Raw genomic sequence first — 23,289 nt, 5'->3', positions numbered from 1 at the left:
AACTCCAACAGTTCAGTGATGACTCCTGAGCGCAGATGTGCTTCATGACTGATATTAAAGGTTCTCTCATTAGTGCTCACAGCAGCCAAAATTCAATTCAAAATTTTCACAGTTACTTTTCGAGGTGCTAGGTGTGCTAGCTTTGTGTGAATTCAGGATTGTTCTAAGCACAGTCGTGGGATTCTACATTAGGTTCAGACCATCAGTCTAAGGTTAGGGGTCTAGAGGAGGGCTCTAGGTCGGGTCTGAGATTCAGTTACCTGTTCGAGGGCACACAGATTCGTCCTCAGAGCACCGTTCTCCTGTGAGACGGAGGTACAGGTCCACACTGAGTGAGGTGTGTCAGAAAACTTCGAACAGTTTTTTAGGTTGACTTTAAAATGATGCTTTTTAAGTATAATCACGAGATCTAGAGCAGCCAGAACCCAAAGGTTCTCAGTGAGGTTCTCCAGGTATATGAGCAGCACAGTCATTCCTCAACAACTTGTTTTCCATGTTTGTTGTACCTGTTCCAAGGCAGAAATGATTCGAATTAGAACCGTGACGTTCTTCAGGTAAACTAAAGGTTCTCGAAAAACTGGGTTAGTCCTCGGAACAATGTTCTAAGGCCTAGTATTTAGTGAGATCTGTTCCCAGCAAGTTTAGAACTCTTAAAAAATCTGGCATTAAGGTTCTACACAAACTGCTCTGTAGCAGCTCTTTTTTATGCCTGTACTGTTTCGTGGTACCGTTGTAGACGACGTAGTGTTAGCGGAGAACATCTAACGGAACTCTATTTTTTAGGGATCCGCGATCGGCCCGATAATGGGACTATGACTGACGTCATACCAATAATTCCGATAATACATTTTTTGGCCGATAAATAGAACCGATGATAATAAACTGCTTTGATTTGTCCCGTGTTGCCATGGTTTCGCTCCTCCAGTCCCACACACACCGCATGATGCTGCGTGTCAAACTCCTGCTGCTAGATCAGTCAGCAGCAGGGTTTAACCCTTCGTTTCTTTCCCTTTTTTAACTCTTTCCCCGCCATTGAGGAGGTTTTCCGTCAGTCTGTGTTTTCACTGAGTGTCGGGGACACTGTTACGGATGTTTTTGCAATAAAACAACATTTCTACGTCCCAAAACAACTGTGCTGCTTCCTGACATTTTGGGGAAAGTTCCTCTCTATAGATCCACTAGAACTCAAACACAATATTATTTTCAGCATTATTTTTGTACAATTTAAGTTGACATAAAAAGATAAGAGGAAAAAAATATAAAATATAAAAATGAAATTGATTTTGCTGTTGAAAATGTTTCTTTAAAAAAATGTGATTTTCCAGCTTTTTGTCTGAAATGTTTTTTTTAATGAAAATGCACAAATTAAATTCATCTGTACTCATCTCAGCCTTTCATACCCTCAGCTAACGAAAAACAAACAAAAATAAATTATCGGTACATTATCGGCCACAAGAAGCTGGAGCAGGAGTTGATCATTTTAACGCAGAATAAACCTGAGCTTTTCATCTCTCCCACTTTCAAGATGCACCAAAGAAACAGCTGGAAAAGGATTTCTCAGGATTTCTGATTATAGAGGTTTGATAAAGTGCTGACAGTTGGCACAACGTGAACACAAAGTTGCGTTTTCGGGCAGTTAAAGACGCGGCCTGTGTACGGGCCCTGAACCTTCTAGATGGTGATGTTTTCTAGGTTTTTTTTACCTGTTCTAGAGCAGCTAGGTTTGTCCTCAGAGCATCGTTCTCCTGCAGGATGTTGTCAACCTGCTCCTGACTGACTGCGCTCTGACTGGCTACCTGCAGTAGCACCGCAGCACAGGCAGGGGGCAGCGGAGACACAGAGAGCCCAGGAAAGAGCGCCAACAAAGCAAGCAAAAAACCACAAAGAAGGAGCAGTAAAAACACAAAAACAAAGAGGATAGAAACAAATAGAGACACAACCAAGAGAACAAAAAGGTAAAAAAGAGGACAAGAGAAGGAAAGAGTCAGAAACACATAGAGAGCAGTGAGCAGAAAAACACCAAATTATTCCACCACCAAAGTGATTAAATATGTTTGAGTTTGTTTCCTTCATGCATCCTTTTTTTATTCTTTTACTTTTTAAAACGAATTCTTGAATGTGAATGTTTTTTTTCATTATTTAATCACTTTGGCAACGAAACATCTTCATTGAAAAGTGTAACAGCAGAGCAGACGTTCCTACAGGCATCCGTCTGAGTTAAAATTATAAATATACAAATAAATAAGTCAAAATTCCTCCCAGAAAGCCTCGCCTTCTCCCTCTGACCGCCTCCTCGGCAGTCCATGTGTCATTCGTTTAGTCGTTTTTCAAAATAAAACCAAAATGTTTTGGGGTTTTTTGTCAATGTTTGTTTCCAAAACCAAAATGATAAAAATGGATATGGACTCGTTTTGCCAATTTCAGATTTTGTGCTCTAATAAAGAAAATAGAGAAAACGGATCAGTCCGTGCTCAGCTCTCTGCCTCATTCAGAGACATTCAAAAGAACGTTTCGATCAGAGCCGAAACTAAAGCTGAATAATCTGACGAGAGCTGTGAAACTTTCTTCACGAAATTTCTACACGAACGTAAGAATCTAAAAAGTGTTAAATGTCGTTTCACACAGTCATTTTCTAAGTTCAGGCTCACAGGCGGTGTGAACATCAGGTCGACAGTTACTTTCCAAAGATTTTAGAAACGCAGATACCTCCCTGGCTGCTGCTCTCAGCTCGCCGCGATGCGTTTTCACGTGCACCATATTGGGGAGGTCAAGAGCCGCTAGTAAACAAATAGATGCAGATTTCACCACAAAATCAGCTGTAACTCACTTAATTCTGAGCCGATTTTCATGAAATTTGTTTTGTTGTAAACACGGGAAAGTCAACATGACAGTGGTTACTGTGACGGAGCACATTTATTCGAGGACGGCACCTCAGTACAGGTTAGAGGAACTGGCACTTCACCTGAGTATTTATTTTCTGCTACTTTCAATTTCATTTCATCAACTTCATTTATTCAACTTTATAATTCCACTACATTTCAGACACATTACACATAATCTACACTCACGATCAGGTAAATCACTTTATCAGACGTCTGCATCATTGATGGTATTTTTTAACCCGACCAGCTTTCTGTTTGCTGAAATCACAATGACGTGATTTTGATACTGCTACAAATTTCATGGAAATCTGTTCAGAATTAAGCGATTTACGGTCGATTTTGTAGTGAAATCTGCATCTCTAAACACACATGTATTTATTGACTTGCACTTCTTGACCTCCCCAATACGGCGCTCGAGCGGACGCACATCAAACCGGGGATGCCGTATCTACGTATATATATATATATGTCTTTGTGTAAACAAACGTGTGCACACGTGAGTGTGTGTGTGTTACCTGGTCTCTCAGGTTGTGCAGAGCCAGCTCGTGCTCTTTCTCTTTGCTCTGCAGCTGCTCTCTCAGCTCAGCCGTCACCTGAACCAAACACACAAACGCACGTCAGTCACAGCAGTTTACAGGAACTTTAACTGAGATTTTACATTTCAAACTACTTTCTGCTTCTCTTCAGATACATTTGTTTGACAGCTTTGATTATTTTGCAGATTCAGATTAATATAATGCATTTACATTAATGAATTAGGATATATTATTACAGATTAAATCCTCAAAATGAGCTCCACATTCACCAGATGAACACATGAACCTTCCTGTTATGTCGCAGGTTAATTTGATCCTTTTGAAAGTTTGAAAAATGAGCAAATATATTAAGTGTTTTTCTGAGGATGAAACTTCTGCTGCTCTTAATCAGTTTCTTTTGCTTTTTTTTTTATTTTGCTCATTTGTACATTTATGGTCTTAGAAGAAAAACATACAAATTAAAGAATTCAATCAACCAATCGATCAATCGATCAGTGTAGCAACATTTCAAATGGAAATGGAACATTTTATGTATTTGCCTCATCTCTTTTTATCAACATCACTTCATGAAAAAAAGTTCAAAATGTAAAAAATGAGAAATATCTAAATCTTGAATAACACTAATATATTATATTTCTAGATTTTTTTTTCAATGTAGAGAAAAATAAGTGTTTAACGTATTTTTTTCATTTAAAAAAGTCTTATTGGAAAAATGATCTGTGAGAGGTGATTAACACCACCACAACAAAATACTGATTGATTTGTGTTTTTTGGGTTATTAAAAATGCACCAGGTCACACTGACGTAGGAACAACAGGAGATTAATGCATCAATAATTATAATCCAGTAATCATCATTATAAATTGGATCATTCTCACTTCATTTCAAATATAAATACTTTTACTAAAGCGTTTGAATGCAGAAGTTGTACTTTTACACCAGAGTATTTCTCTGACCTGATTGGCCGCCATCACGTCTGACTGCAGTTTCTGGATGCGGATGTTTGTTGCCTTCAGCTCCTCCTCTTTTCTTTGGTTGATCTCATCGATTTTTGTCCTGCAGACACACAAACAACAAACAACATGTCAACATCTGATGAGCAACAAAAGAACAGTGATGGCGATCGGCCCTGTCGATACCGAGGCGAGTACAGTACAGCACAGGTGCTGAAGAGATCAACGCTCAAAAGATTAGAAGATTGTGAAAAACTCGATATTTTCCATCATTTATTTAAGAAAGTGACTATTTAATATATTCTAGACTCATTAAATAAACTAAAATGCTTCAAGTATTTTTCTACTTTAATTTTTATAATTATGGCCTACGGCGAAAATGTTTTTAAAAAATGAAATAAAAAATAAAAATGAACAAAATTATCACTTTTTGAATGATTTTAGGAAATATTCTGATAATTTGAAACACTGGGTTTCTGATTTTCATGAGCTATAAGCCATAGACATCAAACCTAAAACAAAAAAAGGTTTGAAATATATCGATTTACATCTTATGAATATACAATACATGAAAGTTTACCTTTATGAATTAAATTACTAAGAATAATTAACTTTTTCACAATATTCAATTTTTTTTAGATGCACCTATATTAGTAATATTGGTAGTACATTTTTATTTAATAGGCTACTTATTTAGGTAATTATCAAATTATTTTATTTCAATTCAAAGGGACCATGTACAATTCAGAACATTAATGTTATCATTTGATGCACTGTACCAGATTACATCTACAGTCCCTCTGCAGATGCACAACGACATGACACACAACATAAAACGACACAAAAAAGCAAATCACATACAAAACAGAACAAAAAGCTACAAACAACAGCGAATCACGACTGAGCGTCTGTCGAACTGTTAACGCGTGATGAAGTCCGGACGTGGAGGTCAGTGAGTTTGGTGTGAGAGTGTGAGAGCAGCTCTGACCTGCTGTCGTTGTACAGAGCCTCCTTCTCTCCCTGCAGACGCTGGAAACTACAAAACACAAACACAAACTATCATTCATCATGTTTTCACAAGATAAAAAAGTTTCACTGTGAGACTGCAGCTCAGCTGCTCCCTTAAATGTTCCTGTAACTGGTAAAAAAAAACCCGGAGGAGCTTCAGCCGGCAGATTAACGTCTCATAACTATGAAATCCATGAAATTCAAACCAGACTGGTGTGATTTAGAGATGTTTTATCAGGCGTCTCACCTCTCCTGTTTCTTCTTTAACTTGTCAGACAGCTGGAGGAGAGACGGAGACAAAAGGAAGGAAATCAGGATAAGAATTTCACCTCATCTTTCCTAAAAAATGTCATTAAAAATCAATTAAAAAAAACGTGTTATGATCATTGTTGTGTTTTATTTGTTTTGTTGTTTGTTTGTTTTATGATGTCCTTCTTAAAAACTATAAAAAAGGCTTCTTTTCAAACAAAATCATTTCAGTGGCCTAATCAATCAATCAATCAATCAATCAATCAATCAATCAATCAATCAATCAATCAATCAATCAATCAATCAATGACCCGTCTGATACCTTTGTTATCTCCTCCTGCAGTTTGGTGATTTCAGCCTGTTTGGACACCTGGAAGAGGACAGGAAACAAAACTTTCAGGACACTGTAAAACGGGTCCACAGATACTGTTTCTGTTACTGATAAATTAGGACTTACTGGAACCGTGATGCATTTTTACAATAAAAATGAAAATCTTTCCGTCAATATTTAGAATATAACAAACTCCAACACAAAACTTTGTTTAAATGCCTTCAGCAAATGTTTAATCAAAACTGAATCTTTCAACATCAAATTCAGCAAGTTCACAGCAACGTTTTCTTTTTTATATGAAGTCAGGTCAGAATTTAAATTAAAAAATAAAAATAGCTTCCTGAGGTTTTACAAAGTAAAAGTTCCTCCAATGCTGACGCTTTCTTTGCACTTTTTATGTAATTAAATTTATCGGCGGTCATTAAAGTAAAATGCAGATACAGATAATCTGCAAAATTCCAAATATCGGCCCCAATAATCTGCCGGGCTCATCATCTGTCGACCTCTTCCATAAAAGCTTTCAGATCCTAAATCTCAGACCTTTTCTTAGTAAACAAAATTCGGCTCCTCACATCTCCAAAAACATCAGTGCTCATTTTGAACTCGGATTATTCTGATAAATCTGCCACATTTTCATTTCCATGTCCAATTTTGAGCTTGGACACAGTAGTGGATTTATGGAGTTATGAGTGTCTCAAATTGGATTTAAATCCTAAAACTGATGTTCAATTAAATATTATTTGTTGTGTCAGCGATTAATAATCATGAAAATTAAACACCAAAAGTTATAATTAAGACTTCATGTCAAACAAAGTGCAGGAGGAAGATGAGTTAGCATTAATAAAGACATCTTTGTTCCCTCCTCATATTTATAGTTGTGGTTTACACCTCTCATGTTTGATATTTCTAAAGATAATTAAATATTTGTTAGATTTTTGTGGGAACATTTAAAAACCTGCTGTATGACAAAACATGAGTCTGCGTGTCGGTGAATCTGTGAAAAGGACACAAGTCGACGTGATTAAAGAGCCGCAGACGCCTGACATTTCAGCGCCGCTCTGCGGCTGCCGTTAAACTTCCTGTCATGAATTAATTACACACACACACACACACACACACACACACACACACACACACACACACACACACACACACACACACACACACACACACACACACACACACGGCTGTTTAATCTCATTTATTGTGTGTCCTCTCTGGTTCAGTGATACTGACTCAGCATTTAAACCTCTAACATTAAAAACTGAAGGCGATCCCACAGACTCACAACTGGTTTGAAAAAAAAAACACATAACATCAGAAAAAGTTACGCAAAAAAACAATCGAAAACATCATTAATTCACTGATCTTCTCCAGACTCGTCACTGCGACTCCCTCCTCTCTGGTATCAATTAAAAATCACTCTCAGCTTGGCTTCTTAATGTTTTTTATTTTATTTTATTTTTTTTATGCTGGTTGCAGAATCAGTGACTTTTGTTTATTCACTTCTTAAAACCCATTTTTATAGACTTGCTTTGTGTGATGTCTTTTCTATTTGTCTTTTTATTTCTTTTTATCTATTTTGCCTTTTTATGTTTTATTTGTTTTATTTCCTTTTTAATGTAATTTTATTGCTTTGTTGTTTCTGTTGTAGTTTTTAGTTTTTTTGTATTATTTTTAATTGACATATTGACATTTTACATCTTGCATCTTGTATTATTTGTCCTACTGGTTTTAATTTTGTCTCGCTTGTGTTTACTGGGTCTGTTTGTCTGTTTTTGTGTCATCGTCTGTGTTTCTTATTTCAGTTTCGCTTTGTTTGTCAAAGCATTTTGTTTTTGAAGGTGTTATATGACTAAAGTTATTATTATCCATTTTAATAAGGATAAGGAAGCTAATTAATTAAAACTCTATGACTTATGGATAAGGGGTGGGATTAAATACATTTGTTCTTTTTCTCACTCCTTTTTGAATATGTAAAGCATATTATTATGTTTTACTTTTTTCATGTTTTTCATTGTCTGTAATTACTCCTTTCTTTTGGTCTGTCTGTTTTTGTATATTTTCTTTATTTCCTTTTTTAAATGGTCGAAATAAGTAAAAAATCAAATCAAATTATTATTATTAAATACAAATATAATAATAATAATAATAATAATAATAATAATAATAATAATGATAAAATACAGTGCTTTGCGGGGCTGCACACAAACACTTTTAAATTTCTCTAAAATAAAATGTAAAAATGTTTTTGCAATGTTCACACAAATTTCTGGCTTTTCTGTTGAACTGCTTTTAATTTACAAATGAATAAGTGCGCAAAAACTGGTGGATGGAAGTCTCAGTGTCGTGTGTGTGTATGTGTGTGTGTGTGTGTGTGTGTGTGTGTGTGTGTGTGTGTGTGTGTGTGTGTGTGTGTGTGTGTGTGTGTGTTTGAGTACCTCCAGGTTGTGGACCTGCTCCCTCAGCAGCCTCTTCTCCTCCTGCTCGGTGTTCAGTGCCATCTCCAGCTCTGGTCCAAAGCAGTGAGTTATTGGACAGAGAGCAGCCGACCAGCCTAGCGCTGCCTGCTTAGCTACAATCTTCTCTACGCTCGTCTCTGACAGGCCTAAAGGGGGCGCCGCACACAGCAGGGGGGCAGTCCGTTAGGCCAGACACACACTACACGGCTGCGACAGCTCCGACCTCTGATGAGAGTCTGTTCTGAGTTTCTGGCCGAGCCGCAAAGTCGAACATCGACTGCACAGGTGCATCTCAAAAAAATTAGAATATCACGAAAAAGGGAATTATTCTTAGTAACTGAATTACAAAAGGTAAACTGTCATATACTTTATATTCATAACGCATAAATATTTCAAGCTTTTTTTTGTTTTAATTTTGATGGCTTATTGCTCATGAAAATCAGAAATCCAGTATCTCAAATTATTAAAATATTTCCTAGGATCATTCAAAAAATTATAAGAATGTTAATTTATATACTCAGTACTTGGTTGGGGCTCCTTTACTACAAATTACTGCATCAACGTGGCGTGGAGGGTCATAGTTTTGGGTTGCATGTTTCTAATATTTTGATTGTTTTTTTTTACATTTACATTTTTCTCGCTGTAGACCATAATTATAAAAAATTAAAATAGAAAAATGCTGGAAACATTTATGTGATGAGTCTAGAATATATAAAATTGTCACTTTCTTAAATAACCAATGCTAAAATATTGAGCTTTTTCACAATATTCTATTTTTTTGAGAAACACCTGTAAAACACTGACGGCGTGTTCACTTGCAGCTTTTCTCAGTCTGTCATTAAAACTTCGTAACAACTGAAAACATTCACACATTCATTTAAAGTTCTCTCAATGAACAATTTCTGACACAGAAAAACATCTGAAACAGCTGAAAATGAACTTTTTATGAAAGACTTTTTTTCTCCAGAAAACAAAAGCAGTCATCCTGAACTATATAAACCCAAAAGTGTTTTTTTTTTAATTTAAATCTGATTAAAGAAGTCTGAAAGACTTTTGGCAGTTTCAATACTTGATGCTACAGGCACTTTTCAGTCAGTTTGATTCTCAGTTTGTCGCAGAAATATAACTTTTACTTGTAGAGATCTGGTGTACTCAGACTTTTTTAATTTGCATAACAATCATTTAATAACATCTTGATCATGCAAATTATTTTTTATCCAAAAAAAAAATCCTAACCACCAACTCTGCCGTCAGTCATACAGCTGCAGCTCAACACTCAATAAATGAAACACTCCCATAATAAAAAGAAGATCATTAAAACTTTCAGAACGACCTTCAACATCTATCAAGTTTTAACACTGCATTCATATTTGGGTGAGAAAAAAAAGTAAGCAGGTTTAAATTAGTTTTGGCTTTGCAGCTTTGCCAGAAAATACCAGATTTGAAGCCTAAACTTTTTTATTATGGTTTACAAACATCCAGATATTTTTCATTATCCTTCAGCCTCGGTCAGCTTGTAGTGTGTGTCTGCCCTGAGCCAGCTAGCTGCTCTACGCTTTCATAAAGCAAAGCTGAGGGTTCGCCGTTAATTCTCACATAACGTCCAGCAGAAAGCAAAAAAATCATCCACAGGTGGAGCTGTAACTGTGACAGATTTCTGCAGGTAAGAAACAGCCAGTAACTGGAGATTCAGTGCACCGAGCTCCATGAAAAAAGGGCCGCACTGGTGGATTTTATCAATTATTAGCAACTAATTCAGAATAACACCAAACTAAAGAGCCGTCCACACCAAGAACTGTAACGATAATGTGTTTCTATCGTTCACAGTATTGCTCGAAGATTGATCCAAACAATATTCTTTGACACTTTTGTTGTCGTTCTAGTTGTTTTTAAAAACTATCTTAGTTATAGTTATTGTTCTTGATGTGGACAGCACCTAAAAGTTTATTATATCGACTAGATTTCTCTCAAAATCTACTGTAAGATTTAGTCACTGATTTGTCTGAAGACTGACACAATCTGATGAAATCAAGCAAAACCAAAAAATCAAGAGGCGAATTCACAAAAACTGGACTGCAGCTGCTGACAGCAACAAAGAAGTGAGCATCAGTGCGCGTCGCTGCGTGACTCACGGATGACATCGCAGCGTAACGTTTCACTGCTGAATGAAATCTGATGTTTTTGTGCCTGATCGCAAATATCCATGTGGAAAATTATAATCTTTCCAGAACGTTGTGATGTTGTGACCACAACAATTAACGCAAATTTAGCAAATCCCCATTAATTCTGCTTAACCTTGCAATCACTGAAACTTTACAAAAATGTATAAAACAGTGAAATCTCATTCTAAGGTAAAGCTGCGAAGGATCCACTCGAATCTGACTCTGCATCACAACTATTTCTTAAATTTTTCACTTGCCTCTGCAGAAAAAAACTACAAAATTGCAAATTGTAGCACCTTAATTTTGTAAAAACGGTCGTGAAATCAGGTTTTTGGACCGCAAAAATCCCTGTAAAATCCCACAAAAAGCCTGTAAAATCCTGAGGGACTGATAACGCTGCCTTTGTGCCACGAACAAATTAGGCAGAACAACAGGGAGAAAAGAAAAGCTCTCAGTTCTGACCAACTACAAAAACTTCAAACAGGCAACAATTAATGCACATTCAGCCTAAACACCATTAATTCTGCTTAACCTTTTAACCTTTAGCGATTTTCTCCAATCACTGAAACTCAAAAAAAAAAAGATAAAACATGTAAAATCTCATTCCATGGTAAAGCTGCGTGCAGCGTATTGATTCGCTCAAATCAGAACAACTGGGAGAAAAAAAAAGCTCTCAGTTCTGACCAACTACAAAACACAGAGAAACTGTTTTGGGGATTTAAGATCTCAGACCTTCAGTGCACTTCAGTTTCCACCAGCTCTCTGAAGAGACTAATACCTGCTCTGTAACTGTGTGCAGCTGTTAGTGCTGATCTTTGTGGACTGCACTGTTTCTGCCGTGAGACTCATTTGCATAGAAACGGGTCAATTTTGCACCAAATGTCAAATATGTCCTCATTTAAATTCCTGCAAACAGCACAGGAGCATTGAGATGATATGTTAGAGGTGCATTTCACCATTTGCAGGCACTCTGAGGATCACAGAGTTTCTTTTTCTTTTATTCGTGCAGATCTAGCAGCAGTAAAAGGACACACAATCCTTTTGTGAATTCGCCGTCAGTGTTTTCACGTCTTTCAGAGCAGAGTTTGTTCAGAGAAAAAAAGCGAGTCAGCAGAAATCAGCTCGTCATGACGTCACGAAGAACTCCTGTTTCTTTCTTTCAATGTGAAATTTAAAAGCTTCACTGGTCTGTGAGTCAAACACCATACGTTTCATTATTTCTGCTCCAATCAGTAAAACGCAAACTGTATTTTTACGCACATATATTCATCGGTCATTTGATATTCTCTGACTGGGTTTATTATCAGTAAAATAAATAAATCGAACGTTTTTTATCAGACTAGAGAATTTTTCAAAATCACACTTTAACAAATTGGTTTGTATATTTTATAAACATAAGGCGAAGGCAATAAGCAACTTAAAAAAAAGACTAGGCCCGAAAGATTACGACAATTATTTTAAAAAAAAAGACACAAGAAAATGACCAAGAGAAAGTACTGGAAATGACAAAAAACACAAAAGAATTTATATATATATATATATTATAAAAGTATTTAAACATTTTTACAAAGTATAAAATTATGAATTTCATATTTAAAATATATATAAATTTCTAAAGTTATTTGTGGTTATAAATATAGTTTTTTGGACATTCTTTTCCCAATTTTTAAAATTATTTTTAAATAACGCTCACTACATATCATTTTCTAGAAAAGTCATAATAGAATTAGTAATTTAATCTGTAAAATGTCACAAAAATATTGGTCATTGCCTTTTATCCCCATGTTTTCAAAATAAATCAAACCAACTTTCTCAGAGGGTCAAATAGCTTCTGAAAGGCTTCTGAGAGCGACACAAGAAAACGGATGTCGTTCGAGGTTTCAAACAGTTAATCAAGAAAAACCGTGAACTCACCGTGAAGTTTTTTCTCCGTTTGTTCCAGCTGAGCCTCCGTCTGCACACAAAGAGAGGAAACAGAAAATTACATGTTTGAAACACTCAAACACGTACGTTTATACAAATGATCATCTGTCTCTTCTACGTGTTAATCTCTCACTTTATTTCCATTATGTCTTGATAATATTTTGCTACCCAGCACTCCTGGAACATGTTGAATTTCGGTAGAATCTGTCAAACTAATAGCGCTGATCTGCGCAGTATATTTGCCAAAGTCTCGAGAGATGGTGAGTAAAACATAATTTAAGATATCAATTCAACTGATTACATTGGATTAAATATGGATAATTTAGTAACAATTTAATATGGATTAGATTGTGTTTTTCTGGTGTTTCTGGTCTGTAAAATAAAAACAGAAACGCTCTCTGTCCTTCACCTGGTCCAGCCTCTCATTGGGTCCCTCTGCTGCTGGCTCCTCCCCTCTCCCTGTGACATCAGAGACTCCGTTGGCGCTGGCGGACTCGTCCTTCTCCGTGGTAGCGCTTTGGTTGCCGGGGGCGTAGCGCTCCTGGAGAGCTGCAGGGCAATCACAGATTATAATCTATTCTATCTATTCATTTATTTACTTATCTTTATCTATTTATTTATTCATTTATTTAATTATCTATTTATACATAAATTTATTTGCTTTTCTGTTTATTTATATATTTATCTATTTTACTTATCTATTTATCTACTTATTTACTGAATTGTTTACCTATTTATATTTTCATTTACTCACTACTTACTTATTTCCTCACAGAGGACATTCATTAATGAATAAAAAAGTTATTTTACAATTATTTTACTGTGGGCACCCTCATAAACTGGATGTGCTGCTGTGAACCAGCTGGCCATGATTTGCTCTCCACTTTGGTTTGGTACATAAAAAAAAGTCAAGTATCTCCTGCTGACTTTAACTAACAGCAAGTAACAGCATCATAAACAATACAAACATTTCACAATTATTCCACACGGCTTCCAGTGTCTGAATGTAAATATAAAAAGACGGAGCACGGTCCCTGCGGACACCTCAGAGCACCGGCTGCTGGATGCTGATCAGCTGATGGAGACGTCACACCTGCTCTGTGTCTCTCCTGGAGCTGAGACGGCAGCCTGTAACAGCACACACCTTTCAGCTGCTTCTGCAGGGTGGAGTTCTCCGCCTGCAGGCGGAGCAGCTCTCCATCCACGGGACTGGAGGCGGGGTTAGGCGGGGGGCTGGACGCAGACGCTGCTCCTCCCTCCTTCAGGCCCTGGTTCTCCTGCTCCAGCTGCTCGATCTGCGTACACAGCTGTAAACAAAACAAGATGGGACTGACATCAGGCGGGTTTCCATCGCAGATTTGTGCTAAACTTTTTAAAAAGTGGACTTAACATAATGTGGACTGTGTTTCCACTGAGTGATGTTGTGTGACTTCTCCTCTGATGATAACATCCCAGTAACCATGGTGATGGATGGACCTTTATTTCTATTGCAGCCATCGCGCTAGCCGTCATTATTTTTTATCCAAGGCCACATAGGCGTGTTATGGAGCTGTGATGGAAACGCGATTTATGAGGGATTTCTGGGAGCTGATTTCACAGAGGAATTGTGGATTCAAAACTTCCAGATGATCTGCTCAACTTTTGAAGAGTTATGTGATGCAATAACAGCTCTTGTAGCGCCCGCTGAATGCGTCATTTTGACTCATTTTCTGTGAACACGCTCAGAGCCTGAAGCAGAAAGAGTTAACAGAAGCTGGGTTCCCATTGTAGATCTGCACAAAACTTAAGCGATATTTTCGAAATTTCGTTAAAAAAAAACAATTGCGAGACGACTCTGTTTCCACTCAGTGATGTCAAGCGACTTCTCTGGCAATAACATCCCAGTAACCATGGCAATCAATGTTTAAAACATTAGCAGGTTTATTTCACTGCAGCTGCTCAATAAAGCCGATCTAATATCTAATAATTTCTTTGTCTGGTATCGGAGTGAAGAAGATCTCGGTCTCTTGCTCCGTCCACACACACCGAGTCATGTTTTGTAGAAAGTCGTGTGACTTTGTTGTACTTTTTCTTCTTCTTTGGGTTTGATGGCGGTTGGCATCCATAAAGTCGCATTACCGCCACCCGCTATTACACATCATATGAGCTATAAAAGTGAAAAAAAGTGTTTCAATTGCAGTTTTGCAAAATCTGGCTTTTTCAAGTAGCCTGAAACATCACTTCATGAGACTGTAATAACTTCTTTGTCATAAATGGGAGTTTTTTCTTTCATTTACGTGTTTCCATTAGGCGTATTTTGTATTCGCAATTGAATTTGCGCAATTTGAGGGTTAACGGAAACCTGCTTAGAGACAGGTGATAACCACCTTGGGGGTTCCCGTCATCTCAGATTGAGGCTTTAAAGTTTGGCTGTCTGGACAGACGCCCTGGAGCAGGCTGTCGGACATGTCCGCACTGGAGCGGGCTGTCGGACATGTCCGCGCTGGAGCTGCCTGTCGGACATGTCCGCGCTGGAGCGGGCTGTCGGACATGTCCGCGCTAGAGCGGGCTGTCGGACATGTCCGCGCTGGAGCGGGCTGTCGGACATGTCCGCACTGGAGCGGGCTGTCGGACATGTTCGCACTGGAGTTGCCTGTCGGAAATTACGGCATGTTAGTGGTGAGAGTAAAGACAGAGTGAGAGTGACCTTGGAGAGTTCGGTCATCAGCGTGCTGTTCTGTAGTCTGAAGTCTTCCTCCTGACTGTGGAGTTTCCCTTGAAGCATCTCGTTCTCACTCAGCAGCGCCTCCACCTCCTGCAACCACAGCCAGCGTTATTCATCATTCATTATTAATTATCCTACTTCATATTCTAAAGCTTCTTTACTGTCTTTGCACAAAAGCAAAATGAATGGAGCCGGATCTGTGTGGATGTGAACAAAAAACCCAAAACAAAGAAGAAAAGATTTAAAAAAATAAAATTGACAGTAATTTTTTTTTTTTTGAAGCTAAGAGTTTTTTTAATCAGATAAATGAAAAAGGTATTCAGTGTTAGAAATATTGATGCTAGACTCACATGTTCAAACAAAAATTTAAAAACCTGGACAAAAAACTCATAAAAGAATATAAATTACAAAAACAGAAGAAACTCACCTGAGCTTTTTTGCTTTTATTCAAAGCCTAAGGAAACGGGGAAAAAAAATCATGAAAATAAACATCATTAACAAACAACGTGATCACAGCACAAATTCAAATTTAAGGACTATTTAATGACTTTTAAGGCTGAATATTTATAATATATAATTTCAGACATTTAAAGACTTTTGTTACCTTTTGTGCTTTGACAAAATCTCTTTCCAAAACCACATTCTTCTGACGGACGGCGTTCAGCTCTGAAACACAGCAAACGTCATCATTAGAGCTATCTTAATCTTCATATTGCTGCTGCAATAACACTTTTACAGCACTGTGATGACTGATAATGGCTTTATGGAGATATAAAGATTTTAAGTATTGTCCCATAACAATGATGTCAAACTCAACACAGCTGCAGTGTTGATCAGATATATTTTCCCTCTATAGTAAAATAACCCTGAGAGACACATTTTAGTCTCTTTTCTTCTTCCTGTTGTGATAATTGTGTGTGTGTTGATGCATGTGTCCTAAATGTAGTCCAGATTGTGTATTTGAGTGTAATCAGTGAATTTGCAGCTCAGCTCCTACAATAAGTCTAAAATACACTGTGGAAACTAAATAGTTACATTCAGACTGTTCAGGTCCAAAAATGCTCCATTGAAACCCATTCAAACTGACATTTTTGATCCCACAGCCATCAGAGCAGAAAAACAGGACTTGTATTATTTCTGGGTGTCATTCTGGGCTTTTGACTCTGAATTTGTCATTTTGTTCATTAATCATAAGGGGTTAACATCACGCAATGGATAGCCGTTAAAAAGTAGCTCCTCGGCTAACTCGGGTGCATTTACATTTGTTTATATGTGGATAAATGTACATTGTCCCTTCTTAAATAAATAATTACAAACGACAAATTACTGTCAGGAATCAGCCACATTATTTATCAATAATTAATCATTAACAGTTAATGAAAAAAAACTTGATTACTCTGTATTTAAACAGTGTGCATGCTGTTCTTCTGTTCACAGTATAATCTGAGTAAATAAACTCTTTGACTCATTAATGAAATAAAATACAAGTCAATTAATTATTTCATGAATAAAACAAACAGGCGGCTCACTGAACGTCTCCGCTCTGCTCGTCTTTCTCTGACATGATGGTCAGACTGATATCAAATCATTCAACGGAATAATTCTGCAGAAATCACAGGTTTTTCTGAAGGACATTAATTACAAACTAAACATGCAGGTGAATTTATTCCTGTATCGTTGAAGAGTTGACAGATAAAATGACTGCAGGCTGATGTTCATGTAAGAGCGCTAGCTCCAAAAATCAGACACACTGAACACTGCAAAAATTCCCGAAAGATGTTCAACCAACATGATCTGACATGAAGGTCAGTTACTTGTCACAGATAGTACGACTCAGCCAGTGAAATGTTATTTAATAATGTCTTCATCTGAGAAAACAAACGACCCTAACCCTAACCCCAAATCTCAAAATCAGACACAAGTTTAACCCTCTGAAACTTGGATCACTTTTCTTGTGCTACATTTAAATGTTTTCACAAGTATTTAAACCTTCAAACCCGAAGCCAAATGGTTTGCTTTCTTTTGAAAACATGGGGAAAAAAGGGCAGTAAGCAACTTGGAAAAATGTTCCCCAAATAGCAAGATGTCAGTAGATTTAGAAAATTAATCCAAATAAAAAGCTTGGAAAAATATGTGCAAAAATTTATATTCATAATCATTGTAGTTTTTTCCCTGATCGTTTCCTACTAATTTTACTAATTTTTTATTTTTATTTTTCCTCTTTTAAGGGTTAAAACAAGAAGTGTGCATTACAAACTGACCCTTAAATCCTACAGTTGAAACAACATTATTTAAAACATATCGATATCGATATGCACCTTATCTTAACGCATCTGTTTACAAATATCTCACTTAAAAACTGATATTCAAGTCTAGTTTTAACTTTAAGTTAGGGTTTTGAAGTACTACTCCTGTGTTCACACAGAAGGGTTTTGTGTTTGTTATGGGGTGTTTATTCAGCACATCTGTCTGTTTTAAATTAATTGAATATGCCTTATCACAGTCATGGAAAATGTTTTCATTTTTATATATACAGTAGATACTCAGTATGTTAGCTGATTCTCATGGACGCAGCAATGGTAAAATTAAAATAACTAGCTAGAATGTAAGAGGGCTGAACAGCCCACTGAAAAGGGGAAAGGTGTATGCTCATTTACGGGCACTTAAATCAGACATATATTTTCTCCAGGAGACACACATTAAAAAAACAGCAGCAAAAATACTATGTCCCTCATGGGCTTCTCAGGTCTATCAATCCAACTTCAGTACAAAATCTAGGGGCGTTGCAATTATGATAAGTAAAAATATACCATTTATCCATTCTCAAACAATTTCGGACCATAGGGGCAGGTATGTGATAGTTTGTGGGACTCTGAACTCCACGCCATTAATTCTAGTAAATGTTTACCGGCCCAACTTCGATGACCCAATTTTCTTTCAGAACCTTTACAATACCCTGCCAAATTTGTCAGATTCAAATGTAATCATGGGTGGGGATTTCAACTACGTCTTAGACCCTGTTCTCGATCGACAGCACTCCCAAACTGCTGTATTTAGAAACAGTGGCATGCTCAACAATCTTATGCAATCTTATAATTTGGTGGATATCTGGAGGCTTCTCCATCCCACCGCGAGGGATTTTTCTTATTTTTCCGCAGTACATAAATCTTATTCCAGGATTGACTACTTTTTGATTGATTCTAAGCTACTACAGTCAGTTGTTGACTGCACTTACCATAATATACTAATATCAGACCACGCTCCTGTTTCATTAAGTCTTGACTTGAACCACAAGAGAGGTGAATATAGCTGGCGTTTGAATAATGCACTATTAAAAGATGAAAATTTCTGTACCTATCTCTCTGATAAAATAGAACTGTATTTAAGCAGCAACGATACGGGCGATGTGGATGATTCCACTCTGTGGGAGGCCATGAAGGCTGTCCTTAGAGGCCATATAATATCATATGAGGCAATAGAGAAAAAAAACTCTAAGGAAAGATTAACTGAAATCGATGATCAATTGACCAAACTAGAAGCCTCATACAAAACTGAGCGTAAACTAGAAGTACTTAATAAAATAACAGCTCTACGGTATGAATATAACTCTATAATGTCAAAAAATGTATCAAAATTACTAGTACAAGTCAGACAGAGATATTTTGAGCTTGGCGACAAGCCACACAAGCTATTAGCCCGCCAGCTAAGGCAAATACAGGCTTCTAGAGCCATACATTGTATCAAATCCGAAAAAGGAACCTTGCATACTGACCCAGTGAAGATCAATGAATGTTTTGCAGATTTCTATGCTAATGTCTACAAGTCACAGGGCGGCCCAGACCTTCAAGCCTTTAATGCATTCTTTGAGAGTCTGGATTTACCTAAATTATCATTGGACTCAGCTGATATGTTAGACAGAGCCATCAATCTAGATGAGATTACCCAGGTTATCTCTTCCTTTCCAAATAACAAAGCACCTGGTCCAGATGGTTTTAATGTAGAGTTTTTCAAAAAATTTGGCTCTAAGGTGTCCCCGCTGCTCTTACGAATGTTCAATCACACAAAGTTATCCTCGGCTTTGCCGCCTACCTTATATAAAGCTAATATTTCACTAATCCCAAAGCCAGGCCGTGACCCTCATATGGTATCATCATATCGCCCGATTTCGCTATTATCCATCGAAACCAAAATTCTTGGAAAAATTCTTGCCAATAGACTCAAAGAATGCATATGCTCCATCATACATCCAGATCAAACTGGCTTTATGCCCGGTCGACATATGTACTTTAATTTACGCCGCCTTTTCAATATACTACATGCCAAGCATTCAGGAGAGGCGGTTGTTATTTCACTGGATGCGCAACGCGCGTTTGATCAAGTAGAGTGGCCTTACATGATGTCTGTGCTCAAAAAATTTGGATTTGGACCCTCTTTCATGAAATGGATTGAAATAATTTACTTACGACCGACTGCATCAGTTATTACAAATCAGAATATCTCCCCTCCATTTGCAGTTCACCGTGGGACCCCTCAAGGTTGCCCCCTCTCCCCCTTTTTGTTCGCAATTATCATCGAACCGCTCGCTGCAAGTATCAGACAGAGTACTTTAATCTCCCCCATTAACATGTTTGGCTATAAACATCATCTTTCATTATATGCAGACGACGTCCTCCTGTACATTTCTCAGCCACAAGCATCAATACCTCCTCTCCTGACTCTCACTGATAAATTTGGTGGCCTCTCAGGATTTTCTATCAACTGGGAGAAAAGTGAACTTATGCCCGTCTCCGCAACAGTTAACAAGACATACTTGCAATCCATTCCATTTAGAAAATCCTACAAAACTTTTACATATTTAGGAGTGACTGTCACCAAAAATCCAAATGATCTCCTCCGGTTAAATTGGCAAAACAAAATTGAGCAAGTCAAAACTAATATCGAGTTTTGGAGAACCCTCCCGATATCTATGGTTGGGAGGATGAATGCAATCAAGATGATTGTATTGCCCCGCTTGCTCCACCTTTTCCAGTCCATTCCATGTTTTATTGCGCAATCATATTTCAAGCAGTTAGACTCGATTATTATACCTTTTGTTTGGAGTTATAAAACTGTTAGAATCTCTAAAAAACACCTATCAAAACCAAAGGATATGGGAGGTTTCGCTTTGCCGAATTTTAAGTTGTATTATTGGGCGGCGCACTTATCTATTCTTGCATGGTGGAAGAAGGGCCCTCCCTCGGAGGCAGACATCTGCCCAGCATGGTTGTGTATAGAAAGAATGCTTTGCAAAAAAACTTCACTATCTGCTCTTCTTAACAGCCCTACTACTGTTAAAAAGGAATGCTTTAACAGCAGTTTTGTAATTGGCAACACCATAAAAATCTGGAAGCAGATAAAACATTACATTAAGGCTCCAAAAATCTACTTGGACACCCCAATATGTGAAAATCATTCTTTTTTGCCAGGTCTGTCTGATAGTGTTTTTCTCCTCTGGAAGCGGAAAGGCATTTGCAATATAGGTGATTTATATATTAAAGGCATTTTTGCCTCATACCCACAACTTGTAGCTAAATATGACATTCCCAAAACTGGCCTTTTTCGATACTTTCAAATTCAAAATTTTGTCAGGACCCACTTATCTAACTTTGAAATTCTGGAAGAACACGGGGTCCTTGAGGCAATAAATAAGTTTGACCTTGCTACTAAAGGGGCAGTCTCCTTCTTCTACCAGATTTTGCACAAGAATATTAATTTGAACACAGCAAACATTGGGCAGGCATGGAAAGATGAACTGGGTGCAGAATTGGAAGATGATGTATGGGATGAATGCTTAAAAAGTATCCATAACTGCTCTGTGAATGTCAGGCTTTGCCTTATACAGTTTAAGACATTACATCGACTGTATTACTCTAGAGAAAGATTGCACAATTTCTTTCCCGATGTTTCACCCATTTGCAACAGATGTAAGTCAATGACTGGTAATTTAATACACTCTTTTTGGTTTTGCAGCAAATTATATACATATTGGAAGAGTATTTTTCATTGCTTTTCTATGGCTTTTGGGAAATGTTGGGAGCCTAATCCGCTTGTGGCCATCCTCGGGGCAACTACTCCCCTATCTTCTGTTAAAAAATATGAGAAGAAGGCTATAATATTTGGAACTATGATTGCAAAGAAGTTAATTCTCCGGGCATGGAGGTCAGACTTTGCACCCTCGTATGACTTGTGGCTGGGTGAAATGGCAAATATGCTTCACCTGGAAAGACTGAGATTTTTGAATGAAGACAGGGGAGATATATTTAAAAAGATGTGGGATCCGGTGCTGCAACTACTTCAACGATAGGACTACTGTGTCCACCACTGTGAAACGCCTTGCTGTGCATATTCCTTATTTTACCATTCACCATTCACTTTGCAGTTTTTCTTTAAAACATGTATGTCTAATTTGTTGTCATGACTGTGGTCTTTGCTACTTCTCTGTGTGATGAGCTGATCATGTTCGTGTTCTACTTGTTTATTGTTTACATGGGGGGTGGGGGGAGGGCCTTTTTGCTTTTTTTTTTTCTTTCTTTTCTCTTTTTTCTCATATGTTTGTTCTGTGTTCTTTCTCATCATAAAAAGCAATAAACATATAAATAAAAAAAAACTGATATTCATTGTTGTTATTTCGTGTTGCATAATCTTGACTCAGCAAACACACGAACTTGAAAGTCTCCTCGTCATCATCATCATCAAACAGAGAAAGTGCAGAGAGGTGCTTTTTACCAGCCGAGTTCTTCCTGAGATCATCAGACAGCTGGTAGTTCTGAGTCCGAAGCTCCAACAGCTGAGCCTGCACACACGCGTGCGCGCACACACACACACACACACACACACACATTATCATCTCATATCATTATCACCTCATGTTAAATTATCCTGCTTTTGACTGAACTGAATCAGTAGCTTCACAGTTTCAGAATCTTCTTGTTTGTCCAAACTAAAATGAAAAGACATTTTGTGTGCACTGTCACAGTCAATGATGCTGCTAATCATTGACATATCCCAGACTGACATCATTGAAAATAAATAAATAAACTTATCATGTAGTATGCTGAAAATAAGTCTTTTTTTCTTGTGTGTTTTTTTTTTTTCATCTAAAGAAATAGTGGCATTATGACTAAAACCTGGCATTTAAAGGGTTAAAATTCATAAATTTGATGAATATTTGATATTTATTACTAGGACTGATGTTGGTTGAAGCCATAAACTCAATGGTAGTAGAAAATAATATTGATGTAGAATATTTTTCAAAGCTTGATTTTAGAAAAGCAGTTTCCTTTATCTCAGTAAGGTTTTGAAAGCAGGACCACATCCACACAGATATTTGTAGTGGAGTATTTTCACAGCACTTTTACTGCAGTAACTGATCTGAATACTTCTCCTGAGGTCCATGTATACCCGCTGAGTGACAGACTGTCTATTTTTATCATATTTATTGCAGTTTAGGGTGAAATGACAGCAGACAAACAGCAGCAGCTCTGTGTGTGATCGGACCCCGTGACTGTGTCCCGTGGATGCTAACATGCTAACTAACAGATAAAAACAACCGTTAGCATCAGGAAGCTAACATGAAACCAGAGGAGGAGGCTAGGCTAACTTAAGCTAACACAGAGCTAGCGGCTAACTGCCGAATAAATATCTATCAGTTTATGATCGATCTGATCAATAACCGAGCCCAGGTCGAGATGACATAATTACATTAATACCGTCAGCCCAACGGCAGCTGCGGGACCATCGGCTAACGGTTAGCAGGGGGGAGCTAACGTCCCTGACAGAGATGCCGCACCTGCCTGCAGCCCACAGGTGTGACACACGACTGACAGCTGCCTGCGCGCGAACCCCACGACCCGAAACATCACCTGTCGTGTTTCTATCTCACCTGCATCCGATGGAACTCCTCCTCTGACAGAGCCTGAGACATGGCCATGTTTACCTGAGCTGCCAGCTAGCAGGCTAAGCTAGCGGAGGAGACGGAGGAAGAGCAGAGAGGAGGAGACAGACAGAGCTCTCACTCTGACTGTGTTTCCAGGAGACAGA

General features: G+C 37.7%; 1 protein-coding gene across 4 annotated transcripts in view; it reads right to left on the bottom strand.

Moving 5' to 3' along the window:
- gripap1 (GRIP1 associated protein 1) overlaps positions 1 to 23,289 on the bottom strand; it is a 54,534-nt gene extending 31,245 nt beyond the window's left edge. Inside the window, exons 1-16 of one of the 4 annotated variants that reach the window (XM_088081563.1) lie at positions 23,132 to 23,289; positions 21,976 to 22,042; positions 15,815 to 15,876; positions 15,638 to 15,664; positions 15,193 to 15,300; positions 13,651 to 13,813; positions 12,916 to 13,055; positions 12,498 to 12,537; positions 8,401 to 8,567; positions 5,951 to 5,998; positions 5,627 to 5,658; positions 5,360 to 5,407; positions 4,375 to 4,474; positions 3,398 to 3,475; positions 1,704 to 1,796; positions 261 to 302 (exon numbers count right to left, since the gene is read on the bottom strand). In XM_088081563.1, the coding sequence (XP_087937689.1) occupies positions 261 to 302; positions 1,704 to 1,796; positions 3,398 to 3,475; positions 4,375 to 4,474; positions 5,360 to 5,407; positions 5,627 to 5,658; positions 5,951 to 5,998; positions 8,401 to 8,567; positions 12,498 to 12,537; positions 12,916 to 13,055; positions 13,651 to 13,813; positions 15,193 to 15,300; positions 15,638 to 15,664; positions 15,815 to 15,876; positions 21,976 to 22,042; positions 23,132 to 23,179 (1,263 nt within the window). In that variant the 5' untranslated portion in view covers positions 23,180 to 23,289. The remainder of the gene's footprint in view (positions 1 to 260; positions 303 to 1,703; positions 1,797 to 3,397; positions 3,476 to 4,374; positions 4,475 to 5,359; positions 5,408 to 5,626; positions 5,659 to 5,950; positions 5,999 to 8,400; positions 8,568 to 12,497; positions 12,538 to 12,915; positions 13,056 to 13,650; positions 13,814 to 15,192; positions 15,301 to 15,637; positions 15,665 to 15,814; positions 15,877 to 21,975; positions 22,043 to 23,131) is intronic. The other 3 variants (XM_088081565.1, XM_088081564.1, XM_088081566.1) reach the window with 3 other exon arrangements.

Source organism: Plectropomus leopardus, chromosome 9 (assembly GCF_026936395.1).
Source record: "Plectropomus leopardus strain MGB_pleo_1.0 chromosome 9, ASM2693639v1, whole genome shotgun sequence".
NCBI classification, from domain to species: domain Eukaryota; kingdom Metazoa; phylum Chordata; class Actinopteri; order Perciformes; family Serranidae; genus Plectropomus; species Plectropomus leopardus.
This window is presented reverse-complemented; position numbering and strand designations above follow the sequence as displayed.